The following is a 17,753-nucleotide window of genomic DNA, read 5'->3' as shown; positions in this document are numbered from 1 at the left end:
TGGACCAGTGTGTTACATTTTGACCAGTGTGTTACATTTGGACCAGTGTGTTACATTTGGACCAGTGTGTTACATGTGGACCAGTGTGTTACATTTGGACCAGTGTGTTACATTTGGACCAGTGTGTTACATTTGTACCAGTGTGTTACATGTGGACCAGTGTGTTACATTTTGACCAGTGTGTTACATTTGGACCAGCGTGTTACATTTGGACCAGTGTGTTACATTTGGACCAGTGTGTTACATTTTGACCGGTGTGTTACATTTGGACCAGTGTGTTACATTTGGACAAGTGTGTTACATTTGGACCAGTGTGTTACATTTGGACCAGTGTGTTACATTTGGACCAGTGTGTTACATTCGGACCAGTGTGTTACATTTGGACCAGTGTGTTACATTTGGACCAGTGTGTTACATTTTGACCAGTGTGTTACATTTGGACCAGTGTGTTACATTTGGACCGGTGTGTTACATTTGGACCAGTGTGTTACATTTGGACCAGTGTGTTACATTTGGACCAGCGCGTTACATTTGGACCAGTGTGTTACATTTTGACCAGTGTGTTACATTTGGACCAGTGCGTTACATTTGGACAAGTGTGTTACATTTTGACCAGTGTGTTACATTTGGACCAGTGTGTTACATTTGGACCAGTGTGTTACATTTTTACCAGTGTGTTACATTTTGACCAGTGTGTTACATTTGGACCAATGTGTTACATTTTGACCGGTGTGTTACATTTTTACCAGTGTGTTACATTTTGACCAGTGTGTTACATTTTGACCAGTGTGTTACATTTGGACCAGTGTGTTACGTTTTGACCAGTGCATTACATTTTGACCAGTGTGTTACATTTTGACCAGTGTATTACATTTTGACCAGTGCGTTACATTTTGACCAGTGTGTTACATTTTTACCAGTGTGTTACGTTTTGACCAGTGCGTTACATTTTGACCAGTGTGTTACATTTTTACCAGTGTGTTACATTTTGACCAATGCGTTACATTTTGACCAGTGTGTTACATTTTTACCAGTGTGTTACATGGCCTTTCCTTTGAACAACACTCAGTGCAGGTTTGGGAACTGAGGAGACACATTTTTTAAGTGGAATTCTTTCCCATTCTTGCTTGATGTACAGCTTAAGTTGTTCAACAGTCTCCTGCCTCATATTTCAGCCTTCACACATTTTCAATGTCTGGACTACAGGCAGGCCAGTCTAGTACCCGCACTCTTTTACTATGAAGCCACACTGTTGTAACACCTGGCTTGGCATTGTCTTACTGAAATAAGCAGGGGCGTCCATGATAACGACATATGTTGCTCCAAAAGCTGTATGTACCTTTCAGCATTAATGGTGCCTTCACAGATGTGTAAGTTACCCATGCTTTGGCCACTAATACACCTCCATACCATCACACATGCTGCCTAGAACACTTTCACCCTACAACAATCACTAATACACCCCCATACCATCACACATGCTGACTAGAACACTTTCACCCTAGAACAGTCCCCATGGTTCATCTCCTCTTCATTACGGGGGACGCGGCATCCACAGTTTCCAAATATAATTTGAAATGTGGACTCGTCAGACCACAGAACACTTTTCCACTTTGCATCAGTCCATCTTAGATAAGCTCGGGCCCAGCGAAGCGTTTCTGGGTGTTGTTGATAAATGGTTTTGGCTTACATATACACATACTGTGCATATACATATGCACATATTGTACATATACATTCACTGTACAAACATACATATACACATACTGTACATATACATTCACTGTACAAACATACACATACACATACTGTACATATACATTCACTGTACAAACATACATATACACATACTGTACATATACATTCACTGCACAAACATACGTATACACATACTGTACATATACATTCACTGTACAAACATACACATACACATACTGTACATATACATTCACTGCACAAACATACATATACACATACTGTACATATACATTCACTGCACAAACATACATATACACATACTGTACATATACATTCACTGTACAAACATACATATATACACACTGTACATATACATTCACTGTACAAACATACACATACTGTACATATACATTCACTGTACAAACATACATATACATACTGTACATATACATTCACTGTACAAACATACACATACTGTACATATACATTCACTGTACAAACATACACATACTGTACATATACATTCACTGTACAAACATACACATACTGTACATATACATTCACTGTACAAACATACATATACACATACTGTACATATACATTCACTGTACAAACATACATATACACATACTGTACATATACATTCACTGTACAAACATACATATACACATACTGTACATATACAAGTACATATACTTACATACACTCATGCACAGGGTAAACTGGGTAACACATGGCACACTGACAAAGCTTAACCTATTGTTAAAACAACAATCTACAAGGTTAAAATAGTTGGCTGTTTTTCTTCCCCTCCATTTAACTGCTTTCTTTTGTATCTGTAGTTATCATGACATATATGTATTGTTGCATTTGAACAACTGTATTGTTGATAATAGAGGTACATTATTGCTACCGTTCATTATCAATAGTATTATTACTATTGGTATTTGTATTGATACATTTGTAGTGTAATAATGTTCATTGTCATTTTTGTATTATTAATATTTATTTCACTAATGCTTTTTTGCTATCACTTTTAGAGTGAGATATCTAATCAACGGTTAGATATCTTAGAGTCCAAGCATGTGATGATGTCATCATTGATGAGATATCTTAGAGTCCAAGCATGTGATGATGTCATCAATGATGAGATATCTTAGAGTCCAAGCATGTGATGATGTCATCAATGATGAGATATCTTAGAGTCCAAGCATGTGATGATGTCATCAATGATGAGATATCTTAGAGTCCAAGCATGTGATGATGTCATCAATGATGAGATATTTTGGAGTCCAAGCATGTGATGATGTCATCAATGATGAGATATCTTGGAGTCCAAACATGTGATGATGTCATCAATGATGAGATATTTTGGAGTCCAAGCATGTGATGATGTCATCAATGATGAGATATTTTGGAGTCCAAACATGTGATGATGTCATCAATGATGAGATATCTTAGAGTCCAAGCATGTGATGATGTCATCAATGATGAGATATTTTGGAGTCCAAGCATGTGATGATGTCATCAATGATTAGATATCTTAGAGTCCAAACAGGTGATGATGTCATCAATGATGAGATATCTTGGAGTCCAAACATGTGATGATGTCATCAATGATGAGATATCTTAGAGTCCAAGCATGTGATGATGTCATCAATGATGAGATATTTTGGAGTCCAAGCATGTGATGATGTCATCAATGATTAGATATCTTAGAGTCCAAACATGTGATGATGTCATCAATGATGAGATATCTTGGAGTCCAAACATGTGATGATGTCATCAATGATGAGATCATTTGGAGTCCAAACATGTGATGATGTCATCAATGATGAGATCATTTGGAGTCCAAACATGTGATGATGTCATCAATGATTAGACATCTTAGAGTCCAAACATGTGATGATGTCATCAATGATGAGATATTTTGGAGTCCAAGCATGTGATGATGTCATCAATGATGAGATCATTTGGAGTCTAAACATGTGATGATGTCATCAATGATGAGATATCTTGGAGTCCAAACATGTGATGATGTCATCAATGATGAGATCATTTGGAGTCTAAACATGTGATGATGTCATCAATGATTAGACATCTTAGAGTCCAAACATGTGATGATGTCATCAATGATGAGATATTTTGGAGTCCAAGCATGTGATGATGTCATCAATGATGAGATATCTTGGAGTCTAAACATGTGATGATGTCATCAATGATGAGATTATTTGGAGTCTAAACATGTGATGATGTCATCAATGATTAGACATCTTAGAGTCCAAACATGTGATGATGTCATCTATGATGAGATATCTTGGAGTCCAAGCATGTGATGATGTCATCAATGATGAGATATCTTGGAGTCCAAACATGTGATGATGTCATCAATGATGAGATATTTTGGAGTCCAAGCATGTGATGATGTCATCAATGATGAGATATCTTGGAGTCCAAACATGTGATGATGTCATCAATGATGAGATATTTTGGAGTCCAAGCATGTGATGATGTCATCAATGATGAGATATCTTGGAGTCCAAACATGCGATGATGTCATCAATGATGAGATATCTTAGAGTCCAAACATGTGATGACGTCATCAATGATGAGATCATTTGGAGTCTAAACATGTGATGATGTCATCAATGATGAGATATCTTAGAGTCCAAACATGTGATGATGTCATCAATGATGAGATATCTTGGAGTCCAAACATGTGATGATGTCATCAATGATGAGATATCTTGGAGTCCAAACATGTGATGATGTCATCAATGATGAGATATCTTGGAGTCCAAACATGTGATGATGTCATCAATGATGAGATATTTTGGAGTCCAAACATGTGATGATGTCATCAATGATGAGATATCTTGGAGTCCAAACATGTGATGATGTCATCAATGATGAGATATCTTGGAGTCCAAACATGTGATGATGTCATCAATGATGAGGTATCTTGGAGTCCAAACATGTGATGATGTCATCAATGATGAGATATCTTGGAGTCCAAACATGTGATGATGTCATCAATGATGAGATATCTTGGAGTCCAAACATGTGATGATGTCATCAATGATGAGATATCTTGGAGTCCAAACATGTGATGATGTCATCAATGATGAGATATCTTGGAGTCCAAACATGTGATGATGTCATCAATGATGAGATATTTTGGAGTCCAAACATGTGATGATGTCATCAATGATGAGATATCTTGGAGTCCAAACATGCGATGATGTCATCAATGATGAGATATCTTAGAGTCCAAACATGTGATGATGTCATCAATGATGAGATCATTTGGAGTCTAAACATGTGATGATGTCATCAATGATGAGATATCTTGGAGTCCAAACATGTGATGATGTCATCAATGATGAGATCATTTGGAGTCTAAACATGTGATGATGTCATCAATGATTAGACATCTTAGAGTCCAAACATGTGATGATGTCATCAATGATGAGATATTTTGGAGTCCAAGCATGTGATGATGTCATCAATGATGAGATATCTTGGAGTCCAAACATGTGATGATGTCATCAATGATGAGATATTTTGGAGTCCAAGCATGTGATGATGTCATCAATGATGAGATATCTTGGAGTCCAAACATGTGATGATGTCATCAATGATGAGATATCTTGGAGTCCAAACATGTGATGATATCATCAATGATGAGATTATTTGGAGTCTAAACATGTGATGATGTCATCAATGATTAGACATCTTAGAGTCCAAACATGTGATGATGTCATCCATGATGAGATATCTTGGAGTCCAAGCATGTGATGATGTCATCAATGATGAGATCATTTGGAGTCTAAACATGTGATGATGTCATCAATGATGAGATATCTTGGAGTCCAAGCATGTGATGATGTCATCAATGATGAGATATTTTGGAGTCCAAGCATGTGATGATGTCATCAATGATGAGATATCTTGGAGTCCAAACATGTGATGATGTCATCAATGATGAGATATCTTGGAGTCCAAGCATGTGATGATGTCATCAATGATGAGATATCTTGGAGTCCTAACATGTGATGATGTCATCAATGATGAGATATCTTGGAGTCCAAACATGTGATGATGTCATCTATGATGAGATATTTTGGAGTCCAAGCATGTGATGATGTCATCAATGATGAGATATCTTGGAGTCCTAACATGTGATGATGTCATCAATGATGAGATATCTTGGAGTCCTAACATGTGATGATGTCATCAATGATGAGATATCTTGGAGTCCAAACATGTGATGATGTCATCTATGATGAGATATCTTGGAGTCCAAGCATGTGATGATGTCATCAATGATGAGATATTTTGGAGTCCAAGCATGTGATGATGTCATCAATGATGAGATATCTTGGAGTCCAAACATGTGATGATGTCATCAATGATGAGATATCTTGGAGTCCAAGCATGTGATGATGTCATCAATGATGAGATATCTTGGAGTCCTAACATGTGATGATGTCATCAATGATGAGATATCTTGGAGTCCAAACATGTGATGATGTCATCTATGATGAGATATTTTGGAGTCCAAGCATGTGATGATATCATCAATGATGAGATTATTTGGAGTCTAAACATGTGATGATGTCATCAATGATTAGACATCTTAGAGTCCAAACATGTGATGATGTCATCTATGATGAGATATCTTGGAGTCCAAGCATGTGATGATATCATCAATGATGAGATTATTTGGAGTCTAAACATGTGATGATGTCATCAATGATTAGACATCTTAGAGTCCAAACATGTGATGATGTCATCAATGATGAGATATCTTGGAGTCCAAACATGTGATGATGTCATCTATGATGAGATATCTTGGAGTCCAAGCATGTGATGATATCATCAATGATGAGATTATTTGGAGTCTAAACATGTGATGATGTCATCAATGATTAGACATCTTAGAGTCCAAACATGTGATGATGTCATCTATGATGAGATATCTTGGAGTCCAAACATGTGATGATGTCATCAATGATGAGATATCTTGGAGTCCAAACATGTGATGATGTCATCAATGATGAGATATTTTGGAGTCCAAGCATGTGATGATGTCATCAATGATGAGATATCTTGGAGTCCAAACATGTGATGATGTCATCAATGATGAGATATTTTGGAGTCCAAGCATGTGATGATGTCATCAATGACGAGATATCTTGGAGTCCAAACATGCGATGATGTCATCAATGATGAGATATCTTAGAGTCCAAACATGTGATGATGTCATCAATGATGAGATCATTTGGAATCTAAACATGTGATGATGTCATCAATGATGAGATATCTTAGAGTCCAAGCATGTGATGATGTCATCAATGATGAGATATTTTGGAGTCCAAGCATGTGATGATGTCATCAATGATGAGATATCTTGGAGTCCAAACATGTGATGATGTCATCAATGATGAGATATCTTGGAGTCCAAACATGTGATGATGTCATCAATGATGAGATCATTTGGAGTCTAAACATGTGATGATGTCATCAATGATGAGATATCTTGGAGTCCAAACATGTGATGATATCATCAATGATGAGATTATTTGGAGTCTAAACATGTGATGATGTCATCAATGATGAGATTATTTGGAGTCTAAACATGTGATGATGTCATCAATGATTAGACATCTTAGAGTCCAAACATGTGATGATGTCATCCATGATGAGATATCTTGGAGTCCAAGCATGTGATGATGTCATCAATGATGAGATATCTTGGAGTCCAAACATGCGATGATGTCATCAATGATGAGATATCTTAGAGTCCAAACATGTGATGATGTCATCAATGATGAGATCATTTGGAGTCTAAACATGTGATGATGTCATCAATGATGAGATATCTTGGAGTCCAAGCATGTGATGATGTGATCAATGATGAGATATTTTGGAGTCCAAGCATGTGATGATGTCATCAATGATGAGATATCTTGGAGTCCAAACATGTGATGATGTCATCAATGATGAGATATCTTGGAGTCCAAACATGTGATGATGTCATCAATGATGAGATCATTTGGAGTCTAAACATGTGATGATGTCATCAATGATGAGATATCTTGGAGTCCAAACATGTGATGATATCATCAATGATGAGATTATTTGGAGTCTAAACATGTGATGATGTCATCAATGATTAGACATCTTAGAGTCCAAACATGTGATGATGTCATCAATGATGAGATATTTTGGAGTCCAAGCATGTGATGATGTCATCAATGATGAGATATCTTGGAGTCTAAACATGTGATGATGTCATCAATGATGAGATTATTTGGAGTCTAAACATGTGATGATGTCATCAATGATTAGACATCTTAGAGTCCAAACATGTGATGATGTCATCTATGATGAGATATCTTGGAGTCCAAGCATGTGATGATGTCATCAATGATGAGATATCTTGGAGTCCAAACATGTGATGATGTCATCAATGATGAGATATTTTGGAGTCCAAGCATGTGATGATGTCATCAATGATGAGATATCTTGGAGTCCAAACATGTGATGATGTCATCAATGATGAGATATTTTGGAGTCCAAGCATGTGATGATGTCATCAATGATGAGATATCTTGGAGTCCAAACATGCGATGATGTCATCAATGATGAGATATCTTAGAGTCCAAACATGTGATGACGTCATCAATGATGAGATCATTTGGAGTCTAAACATGTGATGATGTCATCAATGATGAGATATCTTAGAGTCCAAACATGTGATGATGTCATCAATGATGAGATATCTTGGAGTCCAAACATGTGATGATGTCATCAATGATGAGATATCTTGGAGTCCAAACATGTGATGATGTCATCAATGATGAGATATCTTGGAGTCCAAACATGTGATGATGTCATCAATGATGAGATATTTTGGAGTCCAAACATGTGATGATGTCATCAATGATGAGATATCTTGGAGTCCAAACATGTGATGATGTCATCAATGATGAGATATCTTGGAGTCCAAACATGTGATGATGTCATCAATGATGAGATATCTTGGAGTCCAAACATGTGATGATGTCATCAATGATGAGATATCTTGGAGTCCAAACATGTGATGATGTCATCAATGATGAGATATCTTGGAGTCCAAACATGTGATGATGTCATCAATGATGAGATATCTTGGAGTCCAAACATGTGATGATGTCATCAATGATGAGATATCTTGGAGTCCAAACATGTGATGATGTCATCAATGATGAGATATTTTGGAGTCCAAACATGTGATGATGTCATCAATGATGAGATATCTTGGAGTCCAAACATGCGATGATGTCATCAATGATGAGATATCTTAGAGTCCAAACATGTGATGATGTCATCAATGATGAGATCATTTGGAGTCTAAACATGTGATGATGTCATCAATGATGAGATATCTTGGAGTCCAAACATGTGATGATGTCATCAATGATGAGATCATTTGGAGTCTAAACATGTGATGATGTCATCAATGATTAGACATCTTAGAGTCCAAACATGTGATGATGTCATCAATGATGAGATATTTTGGAGTCCAAGCATGTGATGATGTCATCAATGATGAGATATCTTGGAGTCCAAACATGTGATGATGTCATCAATGATGAGATATTTTGGAGTCCAAGCATGTGATGATGTCATCAATGATGAGATATCTTGGAGTCCAAACATGTGATGATGTCATCAATGATGAGATATCTTGGAGTCCAAACATGTGATGATATCATCAATGATGAGATTATTTGGAGTCTAAACATGTGATGATGTCATCAATGATTAGACATCTTAGAGTCCAAACATGTGATGATGTCATCCATGATGAGATATCTTGGAGTCCAAGCATGTGATGATGTCATCAATGATGAGATCATTTGGAGTCTAAACATGTGATGATGTCATCAATGATGAGATATCTTGGAGTCCAAGCATGTGATGATGTCATCAATGATGAGATATTTTGGAGTCCAAGCATGTGATGATGTCATCAATGATGAGATATCTTGGAGTCCAAACATGTGATGATGTCATCAATGATGAGATATCTTGGAGTCCAAGCATGTGATGATGTCATCAATGATGAGATATCTTGGAGTCCTAACATGTGATGATGTCATCAATGATGAGATATCTTGGAGTCCAAACATGTGATGATGTCATCTATGATGAGATATTTTGGAGTCCAAGCATGTGATGATGTCATCAATGATGAGATATCTTGGAGTCCTAACATGTGATGATGTCATCAATGATGAGATATCTTGGAGTCCTAACATGTGATGATGTCATCAATGATGAGATATCTTGGAGTCCAAACATGTGATGATGTCATCTATGATGAGATATCTTGGAGTCCAAGCATGTGATGATGTCATCAATGATGAGATATTTTGGAGTCCAAGCATGTGATGATGTCATCAATGATGAGATATCTTGGAGTCCAAACATGTGATGATGTCATCAATGATGAGATATCTTGGAGTCCAAGCATGTGATGATGTCATCAATGATGAGATATCTTGGAGTCCTAACATGTGATGATGTCATCAATGATGAGATATCTTGGAGTCCAAACATGTGATGATGTCATCTATGATGAGATATTTTGGAGTCCAAGCATGTGATGATATCATCAATGATGAGATTATTTGGAGTCTAAACATGTGATGATGTCATCAATGATTAGACATCTTAGAGTCCAAACATGTGATGATGTCATCTATGATGAGATATCTTGGAGTCCAAGCATGTGATGATATCATCAATGATGAGATTATTTGGAGTCTAAACATGTGATGATGTCATCAATGATTAGACATCTTAGAGTCCAAACATGTGATGATGTCATCAATGATGAGATATCTTGGAGTCCAAACATGTGATGATGTCATCTATGATGAGATATCTTGGAGTCCAAGCATGTGATGATATCATCAATGATGAGATTATTTGGAGTCTAAACATGTGATGATGTCATCAATGATTAGACATCTTAGAGTCCAAACATGTGATGATGTCATCTATGATGAGATATCTTGGAGTCCAAACATGTGATGATGTCATCAATGATGAGATATCTTGGAGTCCAAACATGTGATGATGTCATCAATGATGAGATATTTTGGAGTCCAAGCATGTGATGATGTCATCAATGATGAGATATCTTGGAGTCCAAACATGTGATGATGTCATCAATGATGAGATATTTTGGAGTCCAAGCATGTGATGATGTCATCAATGACGAGATATCTTGGAGTCCAAACATGCGATGATGTCATCAATGATGAGATATCTTAGAGTCCAAACATGTGATGATGTCATCAATGATGAGATCATTTGGAATCTAAACATGTGATGATGTCATCAATGATGAGATATCTTAGAGTCCAAGCATGTGATGATGTCATCAATGATGAGATATTTTGGAGTCCAAGCATGTGATGATGTCATCAATGATGAGATATCTTGGAGTCCAAACATGTGATGATGTCATCAATGATGAGATATCTTGGAGTCCAAACATGTGATGATGTCATCAATGATGAGATCATTTGGAGTCTAAACATGTGATGATGTCATCAATGATGAGATATCTTGGAGTCCAAACATGTGATGATATCATCAATGATGAGATTATTTGGAGTCTAAACATGTGATGATGTCATCAATGATGAGATTATTTGGAGTCTAAACATGTGATGATGTCATCAATGATTAGACATCTTAGAGTCCAAACATGTGATGATGTCATCCATGATGAGATATCTTGGAGTCCAAGCATGTGATGATGTCATCAATGATGAGATATCTTGGAGTCCAAACATGCGATGATGTCATCAATGATGAGATATCTTAGAGTCCAAACATGTGATGATGTCATCAATGATGAGATCATTTGGAGTCTAAACATGTGATGATGTCATCAATGATGAGATATCTTGGAGTCCAAGCATGTGATGATGTGATCAATGATGAGATATTTTGGAGTCCAAGCATGTGATGATGTCATCAATGATGAGATATCTTGGAGTCCAAACATGTGATGATGTCATCAATGATGAGATATCTTGGAGTCCAAGCATGTGATGATGTCATCAATGATGAGATATCTTGGAGTCCAAACATGTGATGATGTCATCAATGATGAGATATCTTGGAGTCCAAACATGTGATGATGTCATCTATGATGAGATATTTTGGAGTCCAAGCATGTGATGATATCATCAATGATGAGATTATTTGGAGTCTAAACATGTGATGATGTCATCAATGATTAGACATCTTAGAGTCCAAACATGTGATGATGTCATCTATGATGAGATATCTTGGAGTCCAAACATGTGATGATGTCATCTATGATGAGATATCTTGGAGTCCAAGCATGTGATGATGTCATCAATGATGAGATTATTTGGAGTCTAAACATGTGATGATGTCATCAATGATGAGATTATTTGGAGTCTAAACATGTGATGATGTCATCAATGATTAGACATCTTAGAGTCCAAACATGTGATGATGTCATCTATGATGAGATATCTTGGAGTCCAAGCATGTGATGATGTCATCAATGATGAGATATCTTGGAGTCCAAACATGTGATGATGTCATCAATGATGAGATATTTTGGAGTCCAAGCATGTGATGATGTCATCAATGATGAGATATCTTGGAGTCCAAACATGTGATGATGTCATCAATGATGAGATATTTTGGAGTCCAAGCATGTGATGATGTCATCAATGACGAGATATCTTGGAGTCCAAACATGCGATGATGTCATCAATGATGAGATATCTTAGAGTCCAAACATGTGATGATGTCATCAATGATGAGATCATTTGGAGTCTAAACGTGTGATGATGTCATCAATGATGAGATATCTTAGAGTCCAAGCATGTGATGATGTGATCAATGATGAGATATTTTGGAGTCCAAGCATGTGATGATGTCATCAATGATGAGATATCTTGGAGTCCAAACATGTGATGATGTCATCAATGATGAGATATCTTGGAGTCCAAACATGTGATGATGTCATCAATGATGACATATTTTGGAGTCCAAACATGTGATGATGTCATCAATGATGAGATATCTTGGAGTCCAAGCATGTGATGATGTCATCAATGATGAGATATTTTGGAGTCCAAACATGCGATGATGTCATCAATGATGAGATATCTTAGAGTCCAAACATGTGATGACGTCATCAATGATGAGATCATTTGGAGTCTAAACATGTGATGATGTCATCAATGATGAGATTATTTGGAGTCTAAACATGTGATGATGTCATCAATGATGAGATATTTTGGAGTCTAAACATGTGATGATGTCATCAATGATGAGATATTTTGGAGTCCAAACATGTGATGATGTCATCAATGATGAGATATCTTGGAGTCCAAACATGTGATGATGTCATCAATGATGAGATATTTTGGAGTCCAAGCATGTGATGATGTCATCAATGATGAGATATTTTGGAGTCCAAACATGTGATGATGTGATCAATGATGAGATCATTTGGAGTCTAAACATGTGATGATGTCATCAATGATGAGATATTTTGGAGTCCAAACATGTGATGATGTGATCAATGATGAGATATCTTGGAGTCCAAACATGTGATGATGTCATCAATGATGAGATATCTTGGAGTCCAAACATGTGATGATGTCATCAATGATGAGATATCTTGGAGTCCAAGCATGTGATGATGTCATCAATGATTAGATATCTTAGAGTCCAAACATGTGATGATGACATCAATGATGAGATCATTTGGAGTCTAAACATGTGATGATGTCATCAATGATGAGATATCTTGGAGTCCAAACATGTGATGATGTCATCAATGATGAGATTATTTGGAGTCCAAGCATGTGATGATGTCATCAATGATGAGATATCTTAGAGTCCAAACATGTGATGATGTCATCAATGATGAGATTATTTGGAGTCTAAACATGTGATGATGTCATCAATGATGAGATATTTGGGAGTCCAAGCATGTGATGATGTCATCAATGATGAGATCTCTTGGAGTTTAAACATGTGATGATGTCATCAATGATGAGATCTCTTGGAGTTTAAACATGTGATGATGTCATCAATGATGAGATCTCTTGGAGTTTAAACAGCCATGTTCCTCAGGAGGCGGGGTCAGCCAGGAGGACAGTGAACTCTATCCCAGCTGACTTCGGCTGCTCTTGTCCAAACATCTAGCTTTCATTTTCCTGCAGTGATTTATGAAAGATGTGAATATTTTGATGACATACTTTTACCAAACTTCGGTGTTGGAATTAATTCTTTGTCGCTCTTTTCATCAGCAGCACGCAGGCCAAGACCTTACCAGGGTGTGCGAGTCAAAGATCCAGTCAAAGAGCTGCTGAGAAGGAAAAGAATGAAAACTGTGGTGAGTACTTCATGTTACTATGATGTCATACACTACATGTTACTATGATGTCATACACTACATGTTACTATGATGTCATACACTGCATGTTACTATGATGTCGTACACTACATGTTACTATGATGTCATACACTACATGTTACGATGATGTCATACACTACATGTTACTATGATGTCATACACTACATGTTACTATGATGTCATACACTACATGTTACTATGATGTCGTACACTACATGTTACTATGATGTCATACACTACATGTTACTATGATGTCATACACTACATGTTACTATGATGTCATACACTACATGTTACGATGATGTCATACACTACATGTTACTATGATGTCATACACTACATGTTACTATGATGTCATACACTACATGTTACTATGATGTCATACACTACATGTTACTATGATGTCATACACTACATGTTACTATGATGTCATACACTACATGTTACTATGATGTCATACACTACATGTTACTATGATGTCATACACTACATGTTACTATGATGTCGTACACTACATGTTACTATGATGTCATACACTACATGTTACTATGATGTCATACACTACATGTTACGATGATGTCATACACTACATGTTACTATGATGTCATACACTACATGTTACTATGATGTCATACACTACATGTTACTATGATGTCATACACTACATGTTACTATGATGTCATACACTACATGTTACTATGATGTCATACAGTCATACTTGCCAACCCTCCCGTATTTTCCGGGAGACTCCTGAAATTCAGCGCCTGTCCCGAAAACCTCCCGGGACAAATTTTCTCCTGAAAATCTCCCGAAATTCAAGCGTAGCTGGAGGCCACGACCCCCAACATTGAGTGAGACCTGCCTCAATGTTGGGACCCTCTTAAACAGGACAATACTGCCATCTACTGTACATAGAATAGAATGTAAATATATTTTACATTTGTTCTGAAGCCCACAGTAAAGAGACGTAACTTCATCACGTCGCCTGGTTATTGACTCCAACCCAATATATTACACCGTCGACGGGCAAAATGAAGAAATACGCTCGCAAGTCCCAGAAAGATTGGAAACAAGAATTTCAGTTTATCCAGGAGAGTTGGAAGGGGTGTGTTGCCTGTACATTTTGTAGAACAGACTTCTCCATTGAACACGGTGAAGGGATATACTCAGCCATGAAGGGTCAGCGAAACACAAAGCGTCTGCAGCGCAGCATCGTTCACAACCCACTATTATGGTTCACCTCGCAAAATGGAGACCCGATGGTGTAACTTATGCTGAGACAATGATGGCTATGCTGGTAGCTGGAAGCAACATCCCCTTCTCATTTGCCGATGTCTACAACAAATCCGTGAAGGATATGTTCCCGGATTAGGAGATCGCTCGCCAATAAGCAAATGGCAGAACAAAGGTTACTCAAATAGTGAAAGGTAAGTGTTGTTGTTGTTTTTTACTAACCAGCAAGCACAGTACAGTGAGTAGAACAACTGTGTTTTTATTACTGTGTATTTGATAGGTGCCGTCGGAAATTCAACTATTTGTTTTATTTCTATATCTAATCAAATAAATATATATAGCTAGAATTCACTGAAAGTCAAGTATTTCATACATATATATAAATTAATATGCGTGTATATATGTATATATATATATATATATATATATATATATATATATATATATATATATATATATATATATATATATATATATATATATATATATATATATATATACATATATACATTATTGTCACCGATGTCCCACTGGGTGTGAGTTTTCCTTGCCCTTATGTGGGCCTACCGAGGATGTCGTGGTGGTTTGTGCAGCCCTTTGAGACACTAGTGATTTAGGGCTATATAAGTAAAAATTGATTGATTGATTGATATGTATATATATATATATATATATATATATATATATATATATATATATATATATATATGTGTGTGTGTGGGGGAAAAATCAGAAGACTACTTCATCTCTACAGAACTGTTTCATGAGGGGTTCCCTCAATCATCAGGAGATTTTGAGGGAACCCCTCATGAAACAGTTCTGTAGAGATGAAGTAGTCTTCTGATTTTTCCCACACATACATATTATGCTCTACCATGGTATCGAGCACTATTCTCTGAATAATCCAATCAAGACATATAAATATATATATATATATATATATGTTTATATATATGTATATATGTATATATATAAATATATATATATGTTTATATATATATATGTATATATATAAATATATATATATATATATGTTTATATATATATATATATATATATATATATATATATATATATATATATATATATATATAAAAAATACTGGAAATGGTGAATTATACGCCACCATTCTTAACCACGCCCCCCGCCTCAACCACGCCTCCGCCCCACCCCTGACCACGCCCTCCCCCACCTCCTGAAATCGGAGGTCTCAAGGTTGGCAAGTATGCATACAGTATATGTTACCACACTGAAAAAAATAACTCATAAGATTTACTTGAAAAAATGATTGTAAGTATTTGCACGCAAATGATTGAAGTAAAATGTAATGCTGCAATATCAAGTATCACTCACTTGCCAGTATCAAGTAAATTCTACTTACCAATTAACACAACAGTTGTGAAGATATTAAGTAACAGTTACTTAATTACATCCAAGTTTTAAGTTATATTTATTTAAACAAATTAGGTAAAGTCTTCTTGTTTTTCATCAGCAGGAACCTCATTTTACTCAAAACTTTAAATCAATTTTATATACCGTATTTCCTTGAAAAGGCCCTGGGGCGCTAATAATTTTACAACCTCTTCTCACCCATGCGCTTATTAATGACATGTAGTATAAAACTGAGTGTGGTGATCAAAAATGTAACACAAGATCATTCAGCGGCCGGGCGGTTGGGGACCACTGCTCAACAGCAAGACAACGCCGCCACTTCTACACCGTCTTGTGTTCGTGCCGGAGGCCGCATGCTTTTAGCTCCTTATCACACAAGATTGCACTGCATACTTTGTCAACAGCCATATGTGCCACACTCTGTGAACCCACACCAAACACATTTCTGGAGAACATCCACTCTGTAACACATTATAAACGCAAGACAAGAATGAGCCATAATGCCACCTTGCAGTCCTCTGTCAAGTCATTCTAAAGACCGGAGCAGAGCCAGTCGGCCAGAGCCTGTTGTGCTGTTGTGCTGTTGTGCCGTTGTGCTGTTGTGCCGTGCGCATGTGTCGTCGTGCATGCCTTTCGAAACACTACATTTTCAGAGTAAAGTTTATGTAATATTTTTAGGTTTATGTACGTACAACTATTAAACATTTAAATAGTATGAGGAAACATAAGTAAAACTTACTCTTCCCCCATAATTCATGTATTACGTTAATAAAATGTTTAATTTTACTTAAGAAACTCTAGTTCTTATTGAACGTTAAAAATACTACTTATAAATCATGACAGTTACTCTAATAGAGTTTACAGCACCAAAAAGTCACTTTTTTCAGTGTATAATGTCATGCAGTACATGTTACTATGTCATGCAGTACATCTTACTATGTCATGCAGTACATCT

At 36.5% G+C, this 17,753-nt stretch overlaps 1 protein-coding gene across 1 annotated transcript in view; it reads left to right on the top strand.

Annotated features, from left to right (window-relative positions):
• Positions 1-1,515: 1,515 nt before the first annotated feature.
• LOC133564058 (keratin-associated protein 16-1-like) overlaps positions 1,516-17,753 on the top strand; it is a 28,784-nt gene continuing 12,546 nt past the window's right edge. The window contains exons 1-2 of the mRNA XM_061918138.1: positions 1,516-1,557; positions 13,931-14,152. Of these exons, the coding sequence (XP_061774122.1) occupies positions 1,516-1,557; positions 13,931-14,152 (264 nt within the window). The remainder of the gene's footprint in view (positions 1,558-13,930; positions 14,153-17,753) is intronic.

This window comes from Nerophis ophidion, linkage group LG13 (genome assembly GCF_033978795.1).
Source record: "Nerophis ophidion isolate RoL-2023_Sa linkage group LG13, RoL_Noph_v1.0, whole genome shotgun sequence".
NCBI lineage: Eukaryota > Metazoa > Chordata > Actinopteri > Syngnathiformes > Syngnathidae > Nerophis > Nerophis ophidion.
Note: the sequence above shows the minus strand (reverse complement) of the source record. Positions and strands in the feature narration are given on the sequence as shown.